General features: G+C 45.0%; 11 protein-coding genes across 11 annotated transcripts; 5 read left to right on the top strand and 6 right to left on the bottom strand.

Moving 5' to 3' along the window:
* Nucleotides 1-209: 209 nt before the first annotated feature.
* Nucleotides 210-1,019, top strand: V865_004119 (uncharacterized protein; the record flags this gene model as incomplete). Its single annotated transcript, XM_066227904.1, has 1 exon — nt 210-1,019. One exon carries the CDS (start codon nt 210-212, stop codon nt 1,017-1,019), a length of 810 nt encoding a protein of 269 aa, XP_066084001.1.
* Nucleotides 1,020-1,173: 154 nt separating this feature from the next.
* V865_004118 (ubiquinone biosynthesis protein COQ4, mitochondrial) lies at nt 1,174-2,036 on the bottom strand (the record flags this gene model as incomplete). The annotated part of the gene is made up of 2 exons (XM_066227903.1): nt 1,174-1,617; nt 1,680-2,036. The coding sequence occupies 2 exons, from the start codon at nt 2,034-2,036 to the stop codon at nt 1,174-1,176; spliced, it is 801 nt and encodes a 266-aa protein (XP_066084000.1).
* A 366-nt stretch (nt 2,037-2,402) lies between these two features.
* Nucleotides 2,403-7,636, bottom strand: V865_004117 (uncharacterized protein; the record flags this gene model as incomplete). Its single annotated transcript, XM_066227902.1, has 14 exons — nt 2,403-2,720; nt 2,776-2,832; nt 2,888-2,957; nt 3,023-3,165; nt 3,253-3,573; nt 3,658-3,846; nt 3,934-4,124; nt 4,220-4,708; nt 4,782-4,854; nt 4,915-5,051; nt 5,120-5,235; nt 5,294-6,223; nt 6,319-6,512; nt 6,623-7,636. The coding sequence occupies 14 exons, from the start codon at nt 7,634-7,636 to the stop codon at nt 2,403-2,405; spliced, it is 4,242 nt and encodes a 1,413-aa protein (XP_066083999.1).
* Nucleotides 7,637-8,003: 367 nt separating this feature from the next.
* Nucleotides 8,004-9,075, bottom strand: V865_004116 (uncharacterized protein; the record flags this gene model as incomplete). The annotated part of the gene is made up of 5 exons (XM_066227901.1): nt 8,004-8,165; nt 8,287-8,553; nt 8,635-8,693; nt 8,773-8,857; nt 9,040-9,075. The coding sequence occupies 5 exons, from the start codon at nt 9,073-9,075 to the stop codon at nt 8,004-8,006; spliced, it is 609 nt and encodes a 202-aa protein (XP_066083998.1).
* A 437-nt stretch (nt 9,076-9,512) lies between these two features.
* Nucleotides 9,513-10,871, top strand: V865_004115 (uncharacterized protein; the record flags this gene model as incomplete). The annotated part of the gene is made up of 6 exons (XM_066227900.1): nt 9,513-9,631; nt 9,693-9,769; nt 9,854-9,983; nt 10,161-10,322; nt 10,405-10,624; nt 10,758-10,871. The coding sequence occupies 6 exons, from the start codon at nt 9,513-9,515 to the stop codon at nt 10,869-10,871; spliced, it is 822 nt and encodes a 273-aa protein (XP_066083997.1).
* Nucleotides 10,872-11,045: 174 nt separating this feature from the next.
* On the bottom strand, nt 11,046-12,464 carry V865_004114 (uncharacterized protein; the record flags this gene model as incomplete). Its single annotated transcript, XM_066227899.1, has 5 exons — nt 11,046-11,256; nt 11,334-11,475; nt 11,561-11,707; nt 11,802-12,074; nt 12,161-12,464. The coding sequence occupies 5 exons, from the start codon at nt 12,462-12,464 to the stop codon at nt 11,046-11,048; spliced, it is 1,077 nt and encodes a 358-aa protein (XP_066083996.1).
* A 1,542-nt stretch (nt 12,465-14,006) lies between these two features.
* Nucleotides 14,007-14,599, top strand: V865_004113 (uncharacterized protein; the record flags this gene model as incomplete). Its single annotated transcript, XM_066227898.1, has 2 exons — nt 14,007-14,301; nt 14,352-14,599. The coding sequence occupies 2 exons, from the start codon at nt 14,007-14,009 to the stop codon at nt 14,597-14,599; spliced, it is 543 nt and encodes a 180-aa protein (XP_066083995.1).
* Nucleotides 14,600-15,821: 1,222 nt separating this feature from the next.
* V865_004112 (uncharacterized protein) lies at nt 15,822-16,929 on the top strand (the record flags this gene model as incomplete). The annotated part of the gene is made up of 4 exons (XM_066227897.1): nt 15,822-15,870; nt 16,116-16,416; nt 16,488-16,632; nt 16,714-16,929. 4 exons carry the CDS (start codon nt 15,822-15,824, stop codon nt 16,927-16,929), a joined length of 711 nt encoding a protein of 236 aa, XP_066083994.1.
* Nucleotides 16,930-17,362: 433 nt separating this feature from the next.
* V865_004111 (uncharacterized protein) lies at nt 17,363-20,605 on the bottom strand (the record flags this gene model as incomplete). The annotated part of the gene is made up of 11 exons (XM_066227896.1): nt 17,363-17,576; nt 17,642-17,948; nt 18,006-18,216; nt 18,279-18,517; nt 18,613-19,180; nt 19,239-19,305; nt 19,360-19,493; nt 19,560-19,637; nt 19,705-19,836; nt 19,902-20,141; nt 20,198-20,605. 11 exons carry the CDS (start codon nt 20,603-20,605, stop codon nt 17,363-17,365), a joined length of 2,598 nt encoding a protein of 865 aa, XP_066083993.1.
* Nucleotides 20,606-20,905: 300 nt separating this feature from the next.
* Nucleotides 20,906-21,271, bottom strand: V865_004110 (uncharacterized protein; the record flags this gene model as incomplete). The annotated part of the gene is made up of 2 exons (XM_066227895.1): nt 20,906-20,950; nt 21,023-21,271. The coding sequence occupies 2 exons, from the start codon at nt 21,269-21,271 to the stop codon at nt 20,906-20,908; spliced, it is 294 nt and encodes a 97-aa protein (XP_066083992.1).
* A 1,056-nt stretch (nt 21,272-22,327) lies between these two features.
* Nucleotides 22,328-22,972, top strand: V865_004109 (60S ribosomal protein L23; the record flags this gene model as incomplete). Its single annotated transcript, XM_066227894.1, has 4 exons — nt 22,328-22,388; nt 22,479-22,598; nt 22,683-22,831; nt 22,925-22,972. The coding sequence occupies 4 exons, from the start codon at nt 22,328-22,330 to the stop codon at nt 22,970-22,972; spliced, it is 378 nt and encodes a 125-aa protein (XP_066083991.1).
* Nucleotides 22,973-23,005: the final 33 nt, after the last annotated feature.

Below are 23,005 nucleotides of genomic sequence, written 5' to 3'. Positions count from 1 at the left end.
TGATAGAGAAAGGATGATCATCAGTCAGGGGGGTGCTGTCCAAAGGATCTAATCTCCTCTGACCTATGGGAGGTTCTGCTTCTCATGTCAAAAATTGTCACTACGCATTATTATAAGAAAGAGTATCTTCGATCATTTAAATCATATCCACAACCACTCCCGTTGCCTCAGCAAGCGTTCATCGCCACATACTGTACAGTACTCACAACATGCCACAGAGAAAATCCAAGAGGAATAACACCCCCACCTCAACTACCACTGCGACCGCTCAATCCGCCCCGACCGACCTAAGCGAGAGAAAAGCTTTCGCCTGGAGACACAAGTCCGGAAACATCTACGGGACATTCTTGAGTCGTTCGAGCGATGGGGGCAAAGTCGGTATCTACTCTGTTGGAGATATCGTTGTCAGACGAGAGACACCTTTCGAAGTGCAGACTGATATTCTACCTTCGTATGCAAAGACCAATTTCCACGAGAATTGGGATTCTGAACATGGCGGACCGATTGATATCCCCACAGATGACGGGGTGCCATGGAGCAGTGATAGAATCGCTTTGACCAAACCTCGGCTCGGTGGGGAGATGCTCTCCAATTATACTTGGCCAGAAGAGGTTAAGAGCTTGGCATACAATTGGCGGTCCCAACCTTCGAGAGCGATTGAGGGATCCAGAAAGCCCTTACTCCTAGAAGGAGCAGGTTTACAAAACTTACAAGGAACGAAATTCATCCCTGTGACGGAAGAGAATTATACCCTCATAAACGGTAGGACTGGGACGGGGCATGATGACATTCCTGCACGAAGGGCTCCGATTGAATATCATTGGGGAGGTGCCCGCACGTGGTATCAATTCAATGTACTTGGAACAGCTGCGTCTAGGGTCTGGACTGAGGAGGATATGCGAGAGCTGCATCCGACGGACAGGGAGATTGAGGATCTCGTCAAGGGGCTGGAAGATGTCAAATGGCCTAATATGCCTACGATCAGTATTCCAACGAGATCCGATTACGCAGAGATGTAGATCAAAAGCATATGCAAATCCATCGAAGTCTCAAGCAGGTCAACTGGGAATATGACCATTCTTATGTAGAAAGCAGTAGCATGACCGAAACGGGGAATGAGAGAGTTATACTGTACATACATGTTTATGCATCATTAATCCCTCCACAGGGGAATTACCATTCCTCCGGTTCATCTACCCATTCACCCCTCTTTCTCAATTCCCTCTCTTCCTCTCTTATCTTCCTATATCCACCCCATCGGCCTTCCACCCCCTCCTGATCATTCCTCTTCACACCTAACTCTCTCCTTAGTTCTCCTATACCCTGCTCCCACCTCTTCTCCCAATACACCCCCACCAGGCTCTTCCCCTGTTTGCCCTCCCGCAAAGCCCAGGGTACCCAATCCCTAAGCCATGTTTCTCTTCTTTTCAAGCGGAAGGGTCCAAATGTTGATGAGAGTGCCGCAACGGGTAGAGACATGTTGGAAAATTCGAACACCTTCAGAGAGAGTTCGTGAGGCAATGTAGGGGGAAGTGAGAATAGTGTATGGTAGAGATCGTGCGTCTGCCGATAGCGAAGCATCGTATATGCCAAAGTGGGTGAATCGATGTATTGGACCTGTAGTAAAACATAGGCATTAAGCACATACATCAAGCAGGTATCGTAAACTGATTACTTACTGGTGCTCTCGCATCAGGATCTAATTTGCCATCATCCAACCATTCCCAATACTCTCTCCCCAACGTACCTCTCTTCAAGTCCCTCAGACCTACTAACGTATCGGAAGATATGGTCGGTCGATCTTTCAATATCTGTCTACCTTCAGGGTGTAATGTCATCCTATGATGTAAAGATGGTAAGAAGGTCGATGCGGTCGATTCGGATAGGGAAGCTACGAGATCACCTCGAGAGGTCCAGACGCCCATCAGGCCTGATCCGACTGCTAAGAGGGCATTTTGGGAGAATGATAATGGGGTGTGGCCTGGATAATTCACCGGGCGGGCAGAAGGGGCGAGTAGTCGAAGGGAGGGTTTCATCTGGAATTGGAGGTTGAGCGTTCCGTGAGACAGACGAGCTGTTTATATGAGGCTGAATATAAAGGGATATGAAAGTTATAGCTGAGCAATTCCCGAGGAATCTTCTATTCTGTGTAATTCTTGATATTAGTATATGATACCATTTGAAAGATTCGGAGGATCATGATGCTTGGTGAAATGTCCCAAAACATCCTTCATCTCTCGACATCTTCCGACGGGTTATTCGATCCACGTGGCAATCATCTCAATCATCCTATTAAACTAATTCATATATGTGTATATAATGTACAACAACCACAAATGACCTCTCTATAAGCCCGGAAGAAACACCTCAAACGAAAGAATCTACCAAATTATAAATCGACACTACTCATCCTCCTCCTCATCTTCATCCTCACTCTCGACAACCTTCCTCCTTCCTCCTCTTCTAGGTTTAGGCGGCGGAGGAGCTTTCTTCGGCTGTGCTTTAGCTGCAGCTCCTCTTGTAGATCTCTGTGGTAGAGCGGGCGGAGCTTCTTCTTCCATTTCTTCATCTTGATTATCTTCTGGAGTGACTGCTTTCTTGCCTCTTCCTCCAGCTTGAGGTCTCTTAGCTGCCCTTCGCTTAGCAGCTTTAGTCTTTCTCAATACGTCAGCTTCTAAAGCTTGATCTTCTAATCCCTTGGCTTGATGCTCGGTAAGAATCTATCGAGCGTTGTATAATCAGCCGAGTTCCAGATAAAGCGGCTGGTATACTTACAGCTTCGAACTCCTTAAGCTCAGTTTCAGGTTTGTTGGCAGCTTTATTCGCTCGAGCCTATATGACTTTGTCAGCTATGTCATTTGAGGATGAGCTTTACATGGTAGCTCACCTTGGCGAGTATCTCGGTGAATCTTCTAAACACAGTCTCTTCGTGCAGTTTATCCTGGTAGAACGGTAAGCTACCAAATCAAATCGGTGTATTAGCAATGACGTCCATCAACATTTCGAATACTCTGGGACTCACCCTTCAATGAGCTTCTTCATGGATCGTTCAGATTTGAAAGGTAACAACGAAAGACAGAAAGAGATATCTCTCCATTGTCTTTCCTCAGTGGCCAGCCTGAACCGCTGACATAATTTCTCGACAAGCGATTCAGCTTGTTTGTCCTGCAAAGAAGTCGCATCGTCAGTTCCGTCCTGACTCTTGGCATTGAAATACAATGTATGCTTGTCGACGAGATATACTTCACTCACCTTCTCGATAAAGGTAAAGATGAACCTCATCGTCCTCTCAAAAGTATCTTCATCAACTTTATGTTGACCAACCGACAAGTGACTGATGACATCTTGCAAATTATTATACAGCGCATTATCCTTGGTCGATAATTCAGTGAAGAACAATTTGGCCAAATCTGAAATTCGATTATCTTTATCTTCTAGACATTTGGCCATTTCTCCTAATTGTCCTTTCACTTTGATCATTCCATTCAAGATCAGATGGGTAAGTACCATCAGAGTGTTCTTCTTGACTATTTGGTCAGGGTCCGATAATCCTTGATATAACCTTTCCGAATTCTATATGAGGAACGAAAAGTATATACATCAGCATGTGATCTATATGATTGGAATGCAATGAATGAGATCAAGACTTATACCCACATCATCAATCATACTTCCCCAACAAACTGCAATATCACCCAGAGCAATCACGATGTTACTTCTCACCACTGGATCTCGGCTTGTCTCCAGTATCTTGAAGAGGAGCAACAAGTGAGATTCGCAGAATTGCGCAGAGACACACATGAGTTTGGTGAGGGATAGCGTAGCAGCTTGACGCAGGGAAGAGTCCTAATAGTGGAAATTTGTTATTACATATAATTAGCTCGCCAATCCGGCTTGTCAAGTTACACACCAATGAGCAGGAACAGAACTCACCTTGTACCTCTTTGGGCTCGCACAGATCCCAGCAATCATCGGTCCATAAACAGCCAATAGACTTTTATCACCGAACAACAATTCTCTCTCCCTAATACCAGATATCAATTCGCCGATATCATCTTCAGCATTTCCAGCTACCGCATCAAGATCGTTTGAATCCTTTTCGGCTGCTTTAGCAGCTGCTTTCTCTGTTCACCGGGGAAAGACCATTAGCAATACAACCTACCTACTGACTAATCATGAGGTGGGATCATGTCATGTCTCATTGTATCAGGTCACTCACGCTTAGCGGTCTCATCCTTTCTCCTCTTGAATTCCCTCTCTACCAGTTCGAGATACACGATATGTTTGATAGCGACATGACCCACTATGAAAACCAATTGTGCCAATTTGAAGGAACCAATTTGATCTTTCTTCTCGTTTTCCGGTGGTGGCGTTGCCCTATCATCTTGGCTATCTGGTGGTGGAGTTGCACTCTCCACTTGCATCTCTTTATTGTTCGTATTGGTATTTTCATCATCATCTTGAGGCGGCGTAGTAGCAATAGTATCCTGGGTGGAAGAGGACTTCTCGAACACTTTCACCGTTAGATCCTTGATGATCTCCGAACATAGCGCATCAGGTTGTTCACCCAACAGATATATCGTATTGATAGCTTGTTCGGCCATACTGAACCACTGTGGCGATTTAGGCGAATGTTCGATTATCTCCTGTAACTTTAGGAAGATGGGATTATCCATCGGTAACCTCATTGTTTTGTCGCTCAAGGAACCTGCTCATGTAAATGACCTCATCAGCCCAGTGTTCCGTCATGAAATTTGTTGTAAGTATGAGAACAATCATACCTTTGACCTTCTTGGCTGATCCACCTAGTCGCTGCAAGGCTATACAAGTATACCTGGCCAAGACGAGGTCGTGCTACTTGCATTATCAGCTATACGTCCCATCTTCCCAAAGTGATCATGAAAGCTAACTAACCATACCAAAATGTCCCAAACCGATCTTTAAGAGCGATTCCACTCGTTCGGTGACCACTTCTCGCCTGGCTAGAGCTAACATCCCAAGAATGATAATTGCACCTTGACGTTGGGCTTTAGGGATTTCCTGATCCGTACCTACGTATCAAGACATTGGTCGTTAGTGCTAAATGTGCTTTGTTGTGCTGCCAATCCGGTCGACTCACTATATACCTGCCAGAGCTTGTTGACCACATCATAATGTACTCCACCTTCAGCCATCATTGTCCTCATCAGCTCCTCCAACGAGGTCAATTCAGCAAGCGTTGCGCCGTATGTCCGTCTGTACTCACTTATATCAGCTTGATTACAAAATATCCTCGATGATGGGAAGTACTCACTCGATCATATTCTTCGCTATTCTATTGACCTGCTGTTTCGCGTTCAAGTCAGGAACCACGTCAAAGTACAAACTCCTATAACAATCGATCAAATTCGCTCTAATTCCTTTTGTCGCTCCTGCCTCTGTAGCTCCACCGGTGGGGTTCCCATCTTCGTTGGAAGTAGTAGGAGCAGGTACAGTCGAGTTGTTGTCTTTGGTCCATATCAAGTGTAACATCGTCTTGATTCCAATCTCGTTCGATTGTAGATCGTATTCATAAGCTATTCTGAAGAACCTCATGGCTTCCAGCACTTCCGTCTTGGTGGTAGAAACCAATAATTGACATAAAGTAGGGATAGCCCCTTCAAGCTGGTTGATAAACTTCAGAGCATCCGAATAGTATTTTTTGGTTAATCGTAATTTATGGATCAATTCGGGATCCAAAGTAGATTGTTCAGCTTGGATACCTGTGATGTCCAATTGCGATTGTCGAGGTTTCTTCTTCTTGGTTTTTGGTTCCTTCTTTACCGCCTTGGGTTTAGGTGTACCTTCACCATCTTCCTCCCCATCAACATCTTCTTCCCCATCCACATCTTCCTCCACCTCTTCTGCCTCTTCCTCGTCCTCATCCTCTGCCTCTGCCTCCTCATCGTCATCTTTCTCTTGCGAATCATCTTGGTCTTCTCCATCGACTATCCCAACATCTCGCTTGGCCCTCTCCAATTCGACAGCATCGACTTTAGCCAACTCGGCTTCGATCTTGTCGTACCGCTCTTGCCACTCTGCTAGGTTCAAGGTACCACCATGCAGGGCACCGAAAGGGTGGGTCTCGAGGAGTTTACAGAGAAGTTGAATGGCATATCGTCGAGCGGAGGAGGTCTTGTCTTCGAGGGTACGAATGGTGAGTTCGGTGATTTGATGACGCTGTTTGGGGAATTTGGCGGGAAGGCTGGGAAGGGATCAGTGAGAAGAACATCAAACAGTATGTGTATTCGATTAATTCATCATGGCGGAATAGCGATGGGAGGATGGGCGGGTACTCACTCGCAGAGCTTGATAATGGTAGTTAACACCTTACACCTAACCCAACTGTTCAAATCTAGGAATCGTTCCATGAGCAATTCGAAGTATTTCTTGATCTGTTTAGCTTTCTGTTCCTCGTCGCCTTCGTCTGATAGGGACAGATCTCGAATGAGGAGACCTATGATTTCCACTACAGCCATTCGCATGGGATGTGCCTGTAGGAAATGAGTAGATGTGATATCAGTAAAGGTTGTATGGTTTGTGGTGAGAGCATGAGGGAGACCATGGACATAATTTTCTTTTCGCGAAAAGAGGTATAACTCACATCACTATCCAGATGACCCAATAACAAAGGCATCTGCTTAGCCACCACCCTAGGACTCAACTCCGCCAACTTGATCAGGAATTTACTGAAACTTCTCGGTCCTTTCACATCATTATGTGCGAACGTCTTTGTCGATACATCCCTCAAAATCTCTTCGGACAACTGGGTAAAATCGAATTCTTTTTCTAAGATCGATAGGAGTTCAGCCATAGGTTCAGAGAAATGTTCGAAATACGTTAAATTCTGGATGATCGACGTCTGAGCTCCGAATGAATGACCATGGAATTTGACCGATAAACAAATCACTTTATATATACCTAATTTGATTTCTTGATTTTTTAGGTACGATTCATTTTCGGCAAGTTGATAAGACGGTTTAACAAAACACGATATGAAGGATTCTTTCTCTGAGGATGTACGCCATATACGTCCCGATGGAATTCGAAGTACCCTGTGCATCGTACCTAACACGAAAGGAATTTGATCTATCCATACGAAAGATGTCGAAGAAGAAGTGTTTTTATTCGTAGTTTTCTTTTTCCCTCTACCACTCGTTGTAGTTGGACACACTCCACCATCAGATTTACCTGCCCCTCTCTCAGCGGAGGTGATAAACCACTGTAAGAGGAAAGCCCACATTTCCAACGGTTGCTTGTGTACCATTGGAGCGTCGATATCATCCGTTTGAAATCCTTGTGATCCAACCAATCCCGAGACTGCATTGGAATGACTGGTAAGACTGGATAATATGACATCTAACAGTTTGGTCAAGATGGGTCCTGTTATATTGGGTGAATCAGAGTATTTGAGGATAGATTGGAAAACATCGAAAGTGGATGGTTGGGAATGTACGATGGACTCTGGGTCATGGACGATGGATTCGATGGCGGACGATAGAGATTCATCGACAGTGGATGTGCGCTGGGAGGGGATGTCGACCTCTGCTGGGATGTGGTAGAGCGATAGGTCGGAGAGGGAGAGAAGGGATTCTTGGAGGTTGAAATCGTCGGACATGACGCAAATTGGCCTCAACAGCTGAGAGTGGGCCAGGGCTAGGACAGTTGAAGGGAAGGTGTCACCCCTTGTCGGGGCTTGCTCAGCTTGAGGATGGGTATATGAGTTATATGTATAATGGCAGACGTCGATAAAGACAAGATGAGGAAGATTTGTCTTTTTCATTTACTGGTTATTTATTTTGTTTGTTTACCCATTATCCCTTCAACGCGTCGTACAATGCGAGAAACACGCGACAGAATTACCCGATCTGGCAATTACACCTCCACATCATCCATCCATGTCGGATGCAAGCTCATACATGCAATAAAGAAGTGTCACAATGTATAATGTATATAGGTACAAGAGAGATGACCGGGGTGGACGATTAGATCTCACCGTAGCCACCAGCTTTGAATACACCTTCTTCCTTAGCTACGATATCTTGAAGGGCCTTGAGCCAAGCTTGGAGTTTGGGTAAGACCTCCGATTGAGGCTCACCGAGTTTGGGGTAGAACGTAGCTCTGTATGGGCATGCTTTCATTGCGAGCTGAATGATCAAACAGAGATGAACATCAGTATAACATGTAGTGTGGTATAACCTTGAGCTACGCATAGCAGCAGAGGGTGGAGGCAATTGCGAGGTAATTGCAAGAAACATTTCCACTTACATAGAAAACAGGTCGAACCATCATCCCATGATACTTCTTCAAACTACCTTCATAACCTTTTGTGAAACTCTCACTCAACTCTTCATTTGGATTATCCAAGTTGATTTTCAACCCCAACGAAGTAAATTTCAATCCTCTCAATAACCACATCAAAGCGTCGGTAGCAACTCTATCTTTCGCTTTGGGGATACTGGCCTTTTCAGCTGCTAAGAGGGATTCGAGGGTTTTACCGGATTCGGGATTGTGAGCGAGGTAGGCTCTTACTTTCTATCGAGGTACCAACGTACTATCATTGTCAGCTCAGATCCCGTCGTAGTTACGGACAAGGGGGGACATATATGAGCTTACAGCGATGTTACCTGTCAAGTCATTCTGTACGACGACAAAGGCTGGGTTACCGAAGAGACCTGATAATCGTGAAGATATCAGCTATATATGAGCCGAAACATCTAGCTTAGCTGGTCTAAGATAGATAAAACTACTCACCAAAGATCTTGACGAGGTTCTCGGCAGCCTCGAGGAATTCGGCTGTGTCTACACCTGCTTCGGTGATGGTCACTTCGGTGAAGGACTAAGAAAGAGTGAAACACGATCAGTCTCTATAAGTTCGCTCTTGCCCGCTCGAGATTTCAAGAAGCCAAGGAAGCCTTCATTGGTCGCTTGGACCACCACAGGAGTGATCGAAGGAGATGCCGACGTGACGAAGAAGAGATGAGGATTTGTTTAGTCGATGTCGATTGACTCCTCACTCACCTTGGTAATAGTCTCGAAGAACTGGGGTTGGGACATGGTGCGTTGAGGATGTATACGATTGAGATTGAAGGAGACAAAGGTTTATGTACCTTGATATCTTATATATGTGTCGTTGAGTCTGCCTGTGTCTGAGCGTGTCGCTCTGTCACTCTTGACCAGGGCGACGAGCGGATCAGAACCGGTGGAGGTATTATCACTGTGACACCACGTGAAGTACACGCCCGTAACTGGAAAGAAGCCACGTCATGCTGCCTGTATATGAGTTGAGTTGCGCGTCGTTGAATCCATCATCATCATCGACAACTCACAACTGGTCCATCGTGCTGCTCATTAGATAGACCATAACTCGAAAGATCACTATCACCCAGTTCAGGTATACGGTCGTACAACAGTAACCAAGATGATGTCCCAAGTGAGCTATTTGCTTGGTATCTTATGCTTCGCAGCTGACCATCTCGCTATAGCACCCAGCAATGTGGAAACAACCTTCCCCTGCGAACTCCTCATTCAACGAGTTCAATACTTTCCCTTTACCTCAGACTCAGAGGGGTCAAAGTTCCCATGCTCATCATGGTCCAGTGGGACATACTCAGTGAGCTACTTCTCCCTCTATTATCGAAGTAATAGCTAACATCCCCCTCTCGGTCAATTAGACAACCTTTAGTCACTGGTACTTCAGTACTTGGACTGAAATATGAGGGAGGAGTGATGATAGCTGCTGATAATTTGGGTATGTCACATGTTAGACAGTTGTTCGGTTCTGCCGTTGCGAAAGTAGCAATGAAAAGCTGACAATGTGCATTATGGTCTACAGCGTCGTACGGTTCACTTGCGAGGTTTAGAGATATTCAACGTCTTCATCCGTTGGGTAAACATACCTTGTTGGGTGTGGCCGGTGATATGTCAGATTTCCAATGGTTGAAGAAAGAGCTGGACGCCTTATTGTGAGTGCGCAACGTTTAGATCGAAAACCACACAAGGCAGGGAAAAGTATTGCTCGTTCATCATATATAGGAAGACTGCTTTCACCCTTCCTTATCTTCACCTCTCAATTTACATTGCACGATTCTCTACCATTGTGAAGATGAGCTACAACTGACAACCTTCTATACCTATAATAGACGAGAAGAAGATGCATTGGCATTAACAGACTCCCATCCCTCCCTCTCACCCAAGAACATCTACGAGCTATTGAGTAACTTATTCTACGCTAGGAGAAGTAAGATGAACCCCGTGTGGAACGCTGTGTTAGTTGGTGGTTGGGATAAAGTCAAGCAGGAAAGGTAAGTTCCCACTCTCCCCTCAAACGACATGAATATCTCCAAGAGCATTTAGCTGATATGACATATCTCTGTCACATTATAGTTTCCTAGCATATGTTGATCTTCTCGGAACGACCTACACCGCTCCAACGCTTGCAACAGGATTCGGTGCTCACTTGGCTCAGCCGTTATTGAGAGAAGCATACGAAGCTAAAGCTGGTATCGATGGGAATGGACCGTTATTGACTAAAGAGGAAGCTGAAAAGGTCTTAGAAGATTGTATGAAGGTTTTATTCTATAGAGATGCGAGGAGTTTGAACAAGGTGAGTTTGGGGTCATATCGGAAATATACCATCTCATCGTCATTTCTTGTCAATATGCAACTCGAATATGAGAGGATGCACTCTGGCCTAATTGGCTTGATCTATCGCTAACATAACATGATTATACCTGTAGTACCAAATCGCTACAATCACCTCCGAAGGCGTGTCCATCTCCGACTCCAAGTCTGCCGATACTTACTGGAAATTCGCAGAGGGTTTGAGAGGATATGGAGCTCAGACTCAATAGCCAGTCGAGATGAGTATGGTACACCATTTAGAAGGGTACGAAAGGATGAAGAAAGTAGAATGTAGTTTATATGAAATGTAAGATGCATACATAGAAAAACCTGATACACAATGATTGGTCCGACCGATCCGACCTTGTCCTAACTATCTCTATCGCTATATGAGAGTAAATAAACTATTTACCTAATCTCTGTTCCATCTTTGACCAAGCTCCAATGGCACCATTCCATTCTTCTCTATGCAATATCCCATATCCATCCGAATTTATGTTCACAGGCAAAGCAATTGAGTAACCTAATTTACGTAGGAAGGGAAGTGATGATGAGCGGAATGAGAGGATAAGGGGGTTGAGGTGATGTAGTAATGGAAGAGGAGAGGGAAATTGACTAGTTCAATCACAAAAGATATCAGTATAGATCCGACCAACGGCAAAAAAAAAGTTTTACATAGAAGATAAACTTACTATATCTCTGTTATTCTTAATGACCAGAACGGGTAACCCCACAGTTCAGGTGGACTTCTAGGTAAGTATGATTTCCATATCGGGGGAGGTGAGAGATGATGGATTAAGAGTAGATCCGGGTCAGAGGTGAAATGAAGTTGTTCTATAACACGTGCATATATGTGTAAATCAGCATGAATGAAAGACCCCTTCATGTATGTAGTTTAGGATAACTCAGAGAGACTCACCCTTGATATCCCTATCTACATTCCTAACTGTTATTTCCGAAACATCCTTTTTCCTCTCCACATATCGTTTCGTAAGATTGATTATCACCTCGTCAGAGGCTGAAGGAGGTAAGAAATGGATTTTCAGACTTTTATTCGATGAGAGACCTACAATGAATGGTTTGTACTGATCAGCCGATGCTCATTTTCGAACAATGAAAAGATAATGAGGTTGATCAATCGTCCGCACAATGTTACATACCTGGATAGATCTTTACACTCCTCACTTCATCACCCAGCCTTGACCCCGAACCCAAACCCACTCTGGTCTCTTTTACCAGACTCTTACCCTGTTTCCGCTGAGGTGAAGGTGACACCGGGCCCTCCTCTTCATATTCATCAGGTGGTGATATATCCTGCGTGGGTCCATTGGGCGGTGTAGAAGGTGGTGAAGGTGGAAGCTGATTATGATTATGTTGAGTGATATTCTGGGATAGGGTTTTCATCAGATTCGGTAAAACGGATTGTATCAAGCCTATACGTTCAATAATCAAGATAGAATCAGCTGGCTGCTCCTTGTTCTCCTTCTAGCTGAACGTGAATAAATGAACTCTGACTCACCCTGTCCATCCCAAATGGATAATTCCTCCACGCCCCATTCACCTGACCATTCTATAGCTCTCAAAATACTCTTCACCAAAGCTGATTTTTCATCTTTCCGACGCGTCTTGGATGGGACCAGTATCAAAGCTAGATGTTTCGATGGTGGTATCTGCCGTTCATCCTGTAGTTGGTAGGCAGAGTTGGATTGAGAGGTGAAGGTCTCGTATGTCCGCAGTAGGAGGGAAGAGAGAACGAATAGGAGATGAAGAAGGATGAAGAAAGGGTAAGAAATGATGCGTAGCAAGAGGAGAAGGATGGACATGCTTGATGGGTTGATCTCGACCAGCGAGCTCTGCTATGATGACAAGTGACTGGATATCGTTATAGATGATACTCTCTCAGTTGTGTCGTTGCTGTCTTTTCAACTTTTGACAGTTACTCGTATTTTCATGAAATCCAGCTGCGAGTGAGAGTATAACTGATGACGTGGAAGGTGAATGTATGTGCAAATGCCTCCACCGTAAACGTCCACTTTGATTTCCTTTGTCCTCTGCCTAAGGATGTGCATCTGACGCAGCCCAGTACGTCCCGAGCCACATACGCATGTGGAGTCTGATAAACAAAGGAGATCAAAGGAGATCGTCCCCTATACTGTGGATACGAGTCGACTCAGTGAACCGACCACTGATCGCCATTCCTTCGGTGACTATATGAGTATCAGATCCAGTTATTTCAGGTCCCGCAGATGGGTATGGAGATTGAATTTAGACCTGTAGTACTAAGACTTACAGTAGTACTTCAAGACCTTGTCTTACATATTTACTTCTTGAATAGGCTCTATCCCACAAACATCGTAAAAATCTCCAAGATTTCATCATGGGTACATCTACCGAAAATCAATCTTCTTCCGATATCCAGTTCGAGGTAATTTCGATATTGATCCTCGAGACTCCTTCTCCACTTTACTGATGAAGATCACTCTTTCACTCGGGTTGAAGAGGAATGCAAATTCGCAAGAAGAGTACGATACTATCAACAAGTATCTTCCAGATGTGCAGAAACCCTTGAATGAGACCTTCACAGGATGGTATGAAAGTGAACAGACTCAAGATCTATTGAACGATCGAGGGGCATGTACGAATACAGAGCCTACCGAATGGGGGAGGGTAATCATTACAGATAAGATGGGATGGACCTCGGCCGCTCGGAGTCGAATTGAAGAACAAGTCATTCCAAAGTTGCAGAGTAGCATTCCGGAGGTATCGGGTGGGATGGGGTGCAAGTTCACTTTTGAACATTATACAGACATACGAGTACCGTTCAAGTATGGAGATGGCATTCCTGCATGGCTGCAATCTCTGGAAGGTGGTGCATCAGATCCCTACAAGGAGTGTACGAAGCCTTATGAGTATTTATATGGGGAAGGTGGAGGGGATTGAACCAGAGCATGATAGGGGTCTGTATATGATACAAGTCAGTAGCATGTCCTTTGAGATGCATGACTGGAAAGGAGGTCGGATCGAGAAGGCCCTTGTCCTACAACGACATACCAGGAGAGAATTATCTCGTAGTGGAATTGAGTAGATTTGAGTATGTAGACTTCTCATTGTCAGCAAGATACCCTCAAAGACATAAGCCTATACAGTAGGAAAGCAATGAGCTCAAATATGAACGCTACCTCAATCCGATCTACTACTCCCCCTTCATGTTTAACCCTTTCTCTCAACTTCCGTGCTCTATCCCGATCTTCAAATTACATTCTCAATCACGACCATACCCTCGACCCACCTGCCAGCGGATATACAGGAGGAGCTTACTCGGCAATTAGCGATCTCACTTGCGCCTCTGACGCGAAAGTAGTAGAATGGCTGAAATCTCCGAGTCTGCTCGACTTACTTCCAACACTGATAATTTCTATACTAGCCATTCTCGTCAAGTTTCGATATCCCTCTCCCTCCAAGATGAAATCACAAGTACATTCTTCGATAAGGTGAAGCCATTACTCCAGAAGTACAGGGATCGAACAGGTAAAGATGTAAACTTTAGAGTTACCTTCAATCAGTCTCCGATGATAGGGGATTGGGAAACCGCTCTGGATCATATTGATATCCCTAAAGACCAGATCGATGGCTTGATAGTATTCCTCAAAGAGGTCTCCAGTCTCATGGGTCTACCACAGGCCATCATAAAGATGACTATGGGCTGTCAGACGTAGAGGTATCGAGCGATGAAGGAGATGGCTTCAGGGACGATTACACCAGAGCATTCTATGGACCAAGAGATCCAGCAAGTACTGCTATACTCGATATGTGGAGGCACACCGTCCATACAACCACCCCCATATCATCATCACCTGAAGAAGCGATACACGAGATAATAGAGCCTCCGGAACCGGTATTTAGATTAACTGACGGTGATATGCCTGGGCAAGATGTACCGGATGAAGCGGGCAGCTAAGTGCTGAATGTTGAATCATACCAAACCCAGACTGCTTGTAACAGGTATCTCGCTGTTGCTTATCCGGCCAATAGATCTACTAATAATGTTTGTAAGGAATGAGAAAGCAGTATGAATGCATTTTGCGTTTTCTCCGGATATCATCCATTACGATAAAAATCGGTTAAAACAAATTGAAATTGACCTCTTATCATCGGACCTGAACTAAACTCAAAGTAGTTACATTAGTTTCTGCAAGGTATGCCAAGAGAATGCTTTTGTTTTTTGCTTGCTTGCGTCAGAGTCAGATGACAAAGGGGATGCCGTGCCGTACTACTTTGACACCCCTAACGGATACTGCATCTGCATATAGGTCCGAGCTTCTTCTCGTACTACCACAGCGAACTCAGGGTTACCCGTGCGTTGCTTGATTGGAACGCCACTTGAATCATCCCTCCGACCCCTATCCACTTTGATTGTAACTTGCCGAGCATCGCCTTCATGGCAATTAAGATCAAAGACAGTGAAAGAACGTTTGTCTAGTCCGAATCAATCATTTAGTGGAGGAACCCGTGACCTCCAACACCGAGGTAGGTGATGATGGAAGGCTGTTTGGTATGGGTATCTTCAGAATAAATAACTCCGTACCCCGTCAAGCTACTGTGTACCTCATAATCTAATACTCCAATCAGGTAAAGAAACAACCCTCAAACCAAATGTTCAGGTACAATATGATACCTTCCCTCGATAATCAGACGTTGCACTTTACTCTTTTCCCCGTTGAAAGGGCCTAAGCGTGAAAGAAGGAACTGATTGATTGATTGGTTGTGTTCGGTTCTGACTCGGACCGTTCAGATGGATACACCTCAACATTATTGACTGTGCAATATATATATACCCATCCGAAATGCATGAGTCATATGTCACCTCTTGTTCCATTTTTATCTCATAATCAATTTACTTGCTGCGTAGCATAAGCATATTTCTTATCGGTGAGTCATGCTTTTTATCTACGCAGCAAGCCCCCTGAGATGAGATGGGAGAACGAACAAGCGTTGTACAGTCGAGTGCTGTACTCGTACCGCTCGCTCAGTCACAATGCAAATGAAATGAAATGCTAACCTTCCACTTCTTCACTTCTCACTACCTTCACGACACCACCTTCACATTCCTCATCTGGACCATACTCGTACCTGCGTATATCCCGACTTCCACCACTTAGCCAAAACCACTATCAACCAGAATGTTCGGACTCATCGCTCTCGTACCCATCCTCGGTGCTCTCTCAGCTGGTGAGTGGATCTTCTTAACTTCTACCTGCATGCTCCACAGACGTGTTTGATTGTGGTGTGTTTGTGGCTTGGCATTATATCCCATCCCCTCCTTTCCCTTTCATTGCACGAGCCTCCCCTTTTCGGTTTATTCTTTATTGTTTATGGTTTCGGCTTCGGCCGGACCGTTCCCCTCCCTGGGCTATACAGCCTTTCGTCTATCTAAATCGCATAGCTTACCGTGAGCTGTACTGTATGTTTTAAAGCCGCAATCAGCCCAGAGCACATGAGACTCTTCCCAACTCGACAACTCGAGAACGCTTTCCCATCCCAATGTTCATGTGACAATGCCCTACAGATTTACAACGCATGTCTCAACAATGACGTGAACACCTGTCTCAGCGTTTGTCAACAAAGCACTTTCAACGATTTCGTCGGTTGTTTCCAATGTACACTCGACAATACCGATGGCGTCACTCAATCCGAATGGACTCAATTGCAATCTGCAATTGATCAAATCAAATCAGGTTGTTCACAAACTGGTTCATCCGTTACTGGTGGTCTTCAGTGAGTCAACCGACCAAACATACAAAAAACCATAATGGGAACAAAGACTGACTTGGATTGTATTATCGCAGAGCTCTCTCTGGATCTAGCTCGCCTACTGCTGCTGGCGGCGACTCATCCGCTACTGGCACTGCGACTGGAGCTGGTGCAAGTTTCACCTCTGCCGCTTCTGGAATTACTATCGTAGCAAGTGGTGCATCAGCTGCCGCTACCAGCGTGAGTCAACTTATTTCTCCTCCATTACCCCAATCATGCATGAGTCCATATACTAATGATGATGGACCGGACTGGACTTAGGCCGCCGCTGCTACTTCTGCCGCTACTTCCGCTGCTGGCGCTGCCTCTTCTGCCGGTGCCTCCGCCGCTTCAGTCGCCGCTTCAGCTACCAGTGCTGCCGCCTCTGCTGCTGCTTCCGCCACTTCCCCCAACTCAGGTGCTGGGCCCGTCACTTCTTTCGTAGGAGGTTTCGTCGCTCTCGTCAGTATCGCCGCCGGTATGGCTATTGCCCTCTAGGCGATTTCCTCAGTGTACGTGCTGCGCTGTTCGATAGAGGTCGCATGGAATCTGATAACATCCATGGTTTATATCTTGCTCAAATGATAAAGGGAAGGAGGGGAAAATAATCGAAATTCCTATATCACTCGTCTATGTATATTGATGATCCGAATAATCATTGAGGTCGAACTTACCTGTTGATGATGTACTAGAGATGACTGACCGCAAGAGCCTGGATAATAACAGCGTTTGACAAAAGTATGCTCTCCATAGGACAATGAATCTCACATAATGTCAATGTCGGAAAATCACATTAGATTCATGAATACAGGTACAACGAACTAATTGTATAGTGTATTATCTAAATTACAATGATCAACGGGAGAGCAATAAAGCAATCTACTGCGCATCTTTACTCTAATTGTATTCTAAGCCTTGGCATACACACGCGTTACTGTCCTTCAACTTCACCATCACCACCAAACATCGTATCCAGACCCCCGGCATCGTCTTTGGCAGCTTCGAAAACTTCGAATGCTGTCTTCTCACCCTTCTGGATTTGAGCCTTCCTATCGGCGCCACTCTTACCCAAGCCAGCTGACCATCCTTTCTGTCTCGCAAAGGCAGCAGGCGATCGATCAAGTAAGATATCTAAATCGGCATCGCTACACCATCATAGAATATCGTCAGCTAACCAATGTTTAACATGCACGAGTGTATGGGAGCTCACCTGATGATCTTATCATCTTTGCTCACTACGTCGATCTCCTCACCGTCCAATTCCAATAGAGCTTTGGCCATCTCCGCTGTACTTTCCACTTTAGACTTCTTACCCAATAGCACTCGCCCATTTTCATCAACTACTCGACCGAATTTACCTTGCGAGATGACTAAAGCTTCCAACTTTCGCTTGGATCCAGCTTTGGCAAGAATCTTAGTCTCGATAGTATGGGCCGAGACCAATCGGAAGATGAGGACAGGTCGAGTCTGACCAATTCGGTGTGCTCGATCTTGGGCCTGTAAATCCATCTGGGGATCTGAAATAGGATATCAGCTTTCGGTTTGGGAGTACATGACACACACAGCTGACTCACTCCAATCATTGTCGAAGAAAATTACAGTATCGGCCGCAACCAAATTGACACCTAATCCACCTGCTCTAGTCGAAAGTAAGAACAGCTTGCAGGCCTCGGGTCCATCTCCACCATTGTTGAAGTCGTGCATCTGCTCCCTTCTCGATTCCTGAGAAGTTGAGCCATCGATTCGACAAACCTTGTATCCTTTATGTAAAGTGGCCCAGTCTTCCTGTGTATGGACAAAAGTTCAGCTGCTGCGCCTACTCCCTGTTTCCTCTCCAGCTGACTTACAATTACATCGAGCATAGTCGTGAATTGAGAGAACAACAATACTTTATGTCCTCTTGCAAACAACTCGCCAAGTAATCGATTTAGAAGCAACATTTTACCGGAAACATTCACGAGTTCTTGGTCTACGACGTATTCGTTGGTCTTGGAATCAATGGGCCAATCGAACAGGAAAGGATGTGATGATATCTTCCTCAGTTGCATTACAAGATTCTGCAAACGCATATTATTGACACTTTTCTCTGCAACACACAAATGGTATTAGCTATCCATGACCAGTTGATCTCACTCATCTCAAAGGCCACCAGAGCTGTTGGTGAAAGAGATTACTACTCACTAGCTTGCTGAAGGGCCCAATCTCTGCCTATTTCAGCTGCAGACTTCTCTTTCACTCCACTAGGCTCATCCACCTTCACGCCGTTCTCTAAATCTCTGATGAACTTGGAATCGTTCTCTTCGATCTTATAGTTGACTCGTTCCTTCTTGCGGGACGATCGACCGTTGGACGCCTCCGATATTGTTTCCGCTTCAGGTTGAGGACGTTCTTCCGCTTCAACATTTTCTTCATCATTATCACCTGTTTTCTTGTCGATCAAGAACTGCCTGATGGAACCAGAAGCGATGGCTTGATATATGTCCTTCTGTTGTTGAGTCAAGGGCGCGTAAAGTAGGTATTCCTTCTTGGGCGGTAGTTCCTTCTCGACATCCACCTTCAATCGACGAAGCAAGAAAGGTTTCAGGATAGCATGCAGGGATGCTACGACAGATGATTTGTTGAGCAAGCCTTCAGTGGTAGACCCATTGTTCATCTCATCGAAGTTGAACCACTGCTGGAAAGAGTCTAGATCATCGAAGATATCCGGTAGGATAAAGTTGAGGAGAGACCACAGTTCGGCAAGATTGTTCTGTACGACAGAAGATTAATCAGCTTTGTACAAATCTCGTTTACTATTGTTGACTCACATGTAGAGGTGTACCGGTCAAGATCATCCTGTTGGCACTGGTATACGATTTCAGTTCTCGAATCAACCTGGGTTATGCCATCAGCTATGTTACCTCTGTTAATCTCCCGTTGCCGACTCACTTGCAGTCCAGATTTTTCAATCTATGCCCTTCATCTACCACGATGAACTTCCACAAGAGTCCACTGAGGAACTGCTTATCTCTCATGCAGATTTCGAAAGTGGTGATGACGATGGGGAAAGAAGAAGTATCATTCTGACCTGGTTTGAGAGCTGATCCAGTAGACTTTCGTCCTCGTTTACCTGATTTCAATCCTCCCACCCCAGCTGCTGATGGAGGTTGTAGACGGGTTTTTCGAAGTTCAGCTCTGTATTCAGGCGTACCGTGATACATGAGCACCTAAAAAGAGGCGAATATTGTAAGCTTGATTGTTCTTGTCCACAGTAACAATCGTATGAAAGCTTACGGGTACGGATGGAGTGAATTTCTCGAACTCGGAACACCAATTGTTCAATACCGATAAGGGACACACGATGAGGAAAGGACCCCATGTACCCTTTGATCGTAAATGAGCCAAGAATGAGATGGTTTGTAAGGTCTGTATAGAAGGCAATAATGTGTCAGCTACGAACTGGACGACAATTTTGACTGCAGCTAACTTACTTTACCAAGACCCATCTCATCAGCTAAGATACCATTTAATCCATTCTCATACAGCGAGATCATCCACTGTACTCCTGCTAGTTGATAATCACGAAGTTTCGCACCGGTGACCAGCTCTGGTTGTTTGAAGGAGTACTGTACGCCATCATCTTCAGCTGCATCGGCATCGGGTTCGGCATTCGTAGCTGTCCCGTTGAGCTGTTCCTCCTTTATAGGTGTTTCTTCTTCAACCTTCACCTCCTGATTGTAGTGACTGTGAGCTGACGATAACGGAACCCGAGGACCGAACAGCTCACCTTTTTATTGTCCGCTTCTTCTTCTTCTTCTTCTACCTTAACTCTCTTCTCGCCACGTCCACCTTCACTCCTCCTCTTTCGTTTGTTACCAGCAGCTGCTTTCTCCTGTTGCTGCTCTGCCTCTTCCACTATGAATTTCTTCTCTCTCATACCACCCCTCCCAGCAGTCTGAGGTTCATCAGCCTTCTTCTCCTTGTTCGCTTTCCTCACTTCAGCTCTCTGCTCAGCCTTCTTCTTCTCGATCTGCTGACGCTCCATACGTTCTCCAATGATCTTGGCGTAAATAGTGGATTTGTCCAACAAGAAGGACAATCTTGCCGCTCGAGCCGCCGCCTGATATCGTTCGTCGTGAGGTTTGACATCGATTGAGGGTAGGTTCGTATTGGAATCAGGTGGTGAAGGGTACATTGTAGGTGTTCGTAATTGTTGTATAGTTGTAGATCGTATCGATTAGGTGAGAGTTAGCGAATGGTTGATAGGTGGGTATATATACGCAAGTATATGTATTGAAAGTCGTGGAGAACAAAGAATGTAAAGGAGAGAAGCACAAAGGAAGGTATATATATGGTCAGCTTCTAGACTTGAGCTGACGAGATACGAAGTACATGATGATCTCCAATTTCGACCGACCGACCGAACCAAACAAACAAACGACCCGGATGATACACGCTCACACAGCTGTGTGTATATATGGTTGGGAACACAGAGCTACTCCTGACCTAAGTGTAGAGGTCTCCGCATCCTCCGTCTTCTCTAAGAGATCGACAAAGGATATAGATACATATCGTTGACAGAATCGGAAAACGGAACATCGTTTCAACTCACCTGAGGATCACTTTCACCCTCCTCCTGGATCTCCTGGACGAGCTCCTCCGCATCTATTTTACCCCCTTCCACTTGAGGTTTCACGTCTCCATCCCCATTGCCATTGGCAATTTTCACTTGATCCACTAAGCCCGGTGAGGCAGTCCGAGGTGATACAGGCATGGAGTTGGTGACGGATGTGGTGGCGGTATGAGACAGTGAAGGTATATTTTCGGAAGAGGCTGATGAGACTGAAGTTGTAGGTGGCATATGTGATATGTATATGATATATAGTAAAGTGAGCAAGCAAGAAGCGAGTTGGTAAGTGACAATCTATACGCCTGTATGATACTTATGGTAGGTAACGCTGTTGAATATGTTGATCAAATGAATATCAAGCTGATATCATTCTTTCATCTTTCATCTTTTTTACCCAACTCTCTCTCGATCGCGACGTCTTTCACGCCTTGATCCTAGTCTCAACATTGACTCATCCGCAAAACCCATTTCATTCGACGCGTATATTACGTATGACAGGTTGAAAGCACCATGTTCCCCTTATTCATGCCATCCCTTTATGTAACAAATGTCTGTGCCACTGATATCTGAGATATCGCCCATATCCTTAATCCCGCGAAACTCCGTTTTCAATCTCTCACCAAAAATCTCCAATTCTTACTGTCGTGTGGTTGTTGCTTGCTTGCTTGCTGCTCGTTGCTATCGAAAAGCCTTTAATTATCATCATCAAGTACAGTTTCTACCCTTCTTCATCCTTCAAATCATAAAAGACAAGTCAAGATGTCCGCCAAATGTGAGTAGCTTGTTCCGACTGGTTATAGGATGGGAAGGAGAGGATCAAGGACGATATGGTATATTGGTACATTGGTGGATTAGAATGAATGTCAACGGTCAATGGTCAATGGTCAATGGTCAATGGTCAATGGTCAATGGTCAAGTTGAACGAACGACAATCCGACATGATCAACATCGTCAAGGCAAAACGGATAGATCATCGTGAGAAGAAGAGGGTGATATAGGATGAGAAGGGAGACAGTATCGTTCGTTGGGTGTTTGCGAAGATGAGAAGAAGGGAAATGGACATATCTCGACATATCAACATAGTTCGACACATGTCCAACAAGATGATTCAAACGAATTAGATTGTTAGACCATTATACCATATATCATATCGTCCTATCCTGTCATGTCCCATCTGGGGTCATCTCAGGTTTCAGAGGAACATGTTCCGCTTTCCCAGAAGAGAAGACTGATATATATATAACGTTGTTATCTCTTATAGCCGCCGCTGCCGGTACAAAATTCAGAATGTCTCTCGGTCTTCCTGTCGGAGCCGTTATGAACTGTGCTGATAACTCAGGTGCCAAGAGTGAGTCGTCGTATATGTCCTAACAAAAGTTACAAATGAAAGTCAAAAAGAGGTGTTGTGCTGATATACGTGTTTTTCTTCGTCTTTTAGACCTCTACGTTATCTCAGTTGTCGGTTTCGGTGCCAGACTTAACAGACTTCCTGCTGCCGCTGCTGGTGATATGGTTATGGCTTCAGTTAAGAAGGGAAAGCCTGAACTCAGAAAGAAGGGTTAGTGGGATCCTCCAATCGTTGAATGATGGATAAGCTTGCTCGAACTGAAGCTGATTGACAATTGTCATACACCCAATACAGTCATGCCCGCCGTTATCTGCCGACAACGAAAACCATGGAGAAGAAGGGATGGTATCTTCCTTTACTTCGAGGATAACGCCGGTGTCATCGTTAACGCTAAAGGTGAAATGAAGGGAAGTGCCATCAACGGTCCTGTAGCCAAGGAATGTGTGAGTATATTTTTCACCTAGCTACAAACCGGCTTCAATGATTTGTACTTGAATGGGCTTGTACTGATCATCTTATATTCTTATGTTATATAGGCCGACTTGTGGCCCCGTATCGCCTCTAACGCCGGTACCGTCGTATAAGTTCGACATTAGGAGGGTGGATCGGTGGATTAG

This window comes from Kwoniella europaea, chromosome 1 (genome assembly GCF_036810445.1).
Source record: "Kwoniella europaea PYCC6329 chromosome 1, complete sequence".
Lineage (NCBI taxonomy): Eukaryota > Fungi > Basidiomycota > Tremellomycetes > Tremellales > Cryptococcaceae > Kwoniella > Kwoniella europaea.
This window is presented reverse-complemented; position numbering and strand designations above follow the sequence as displayed.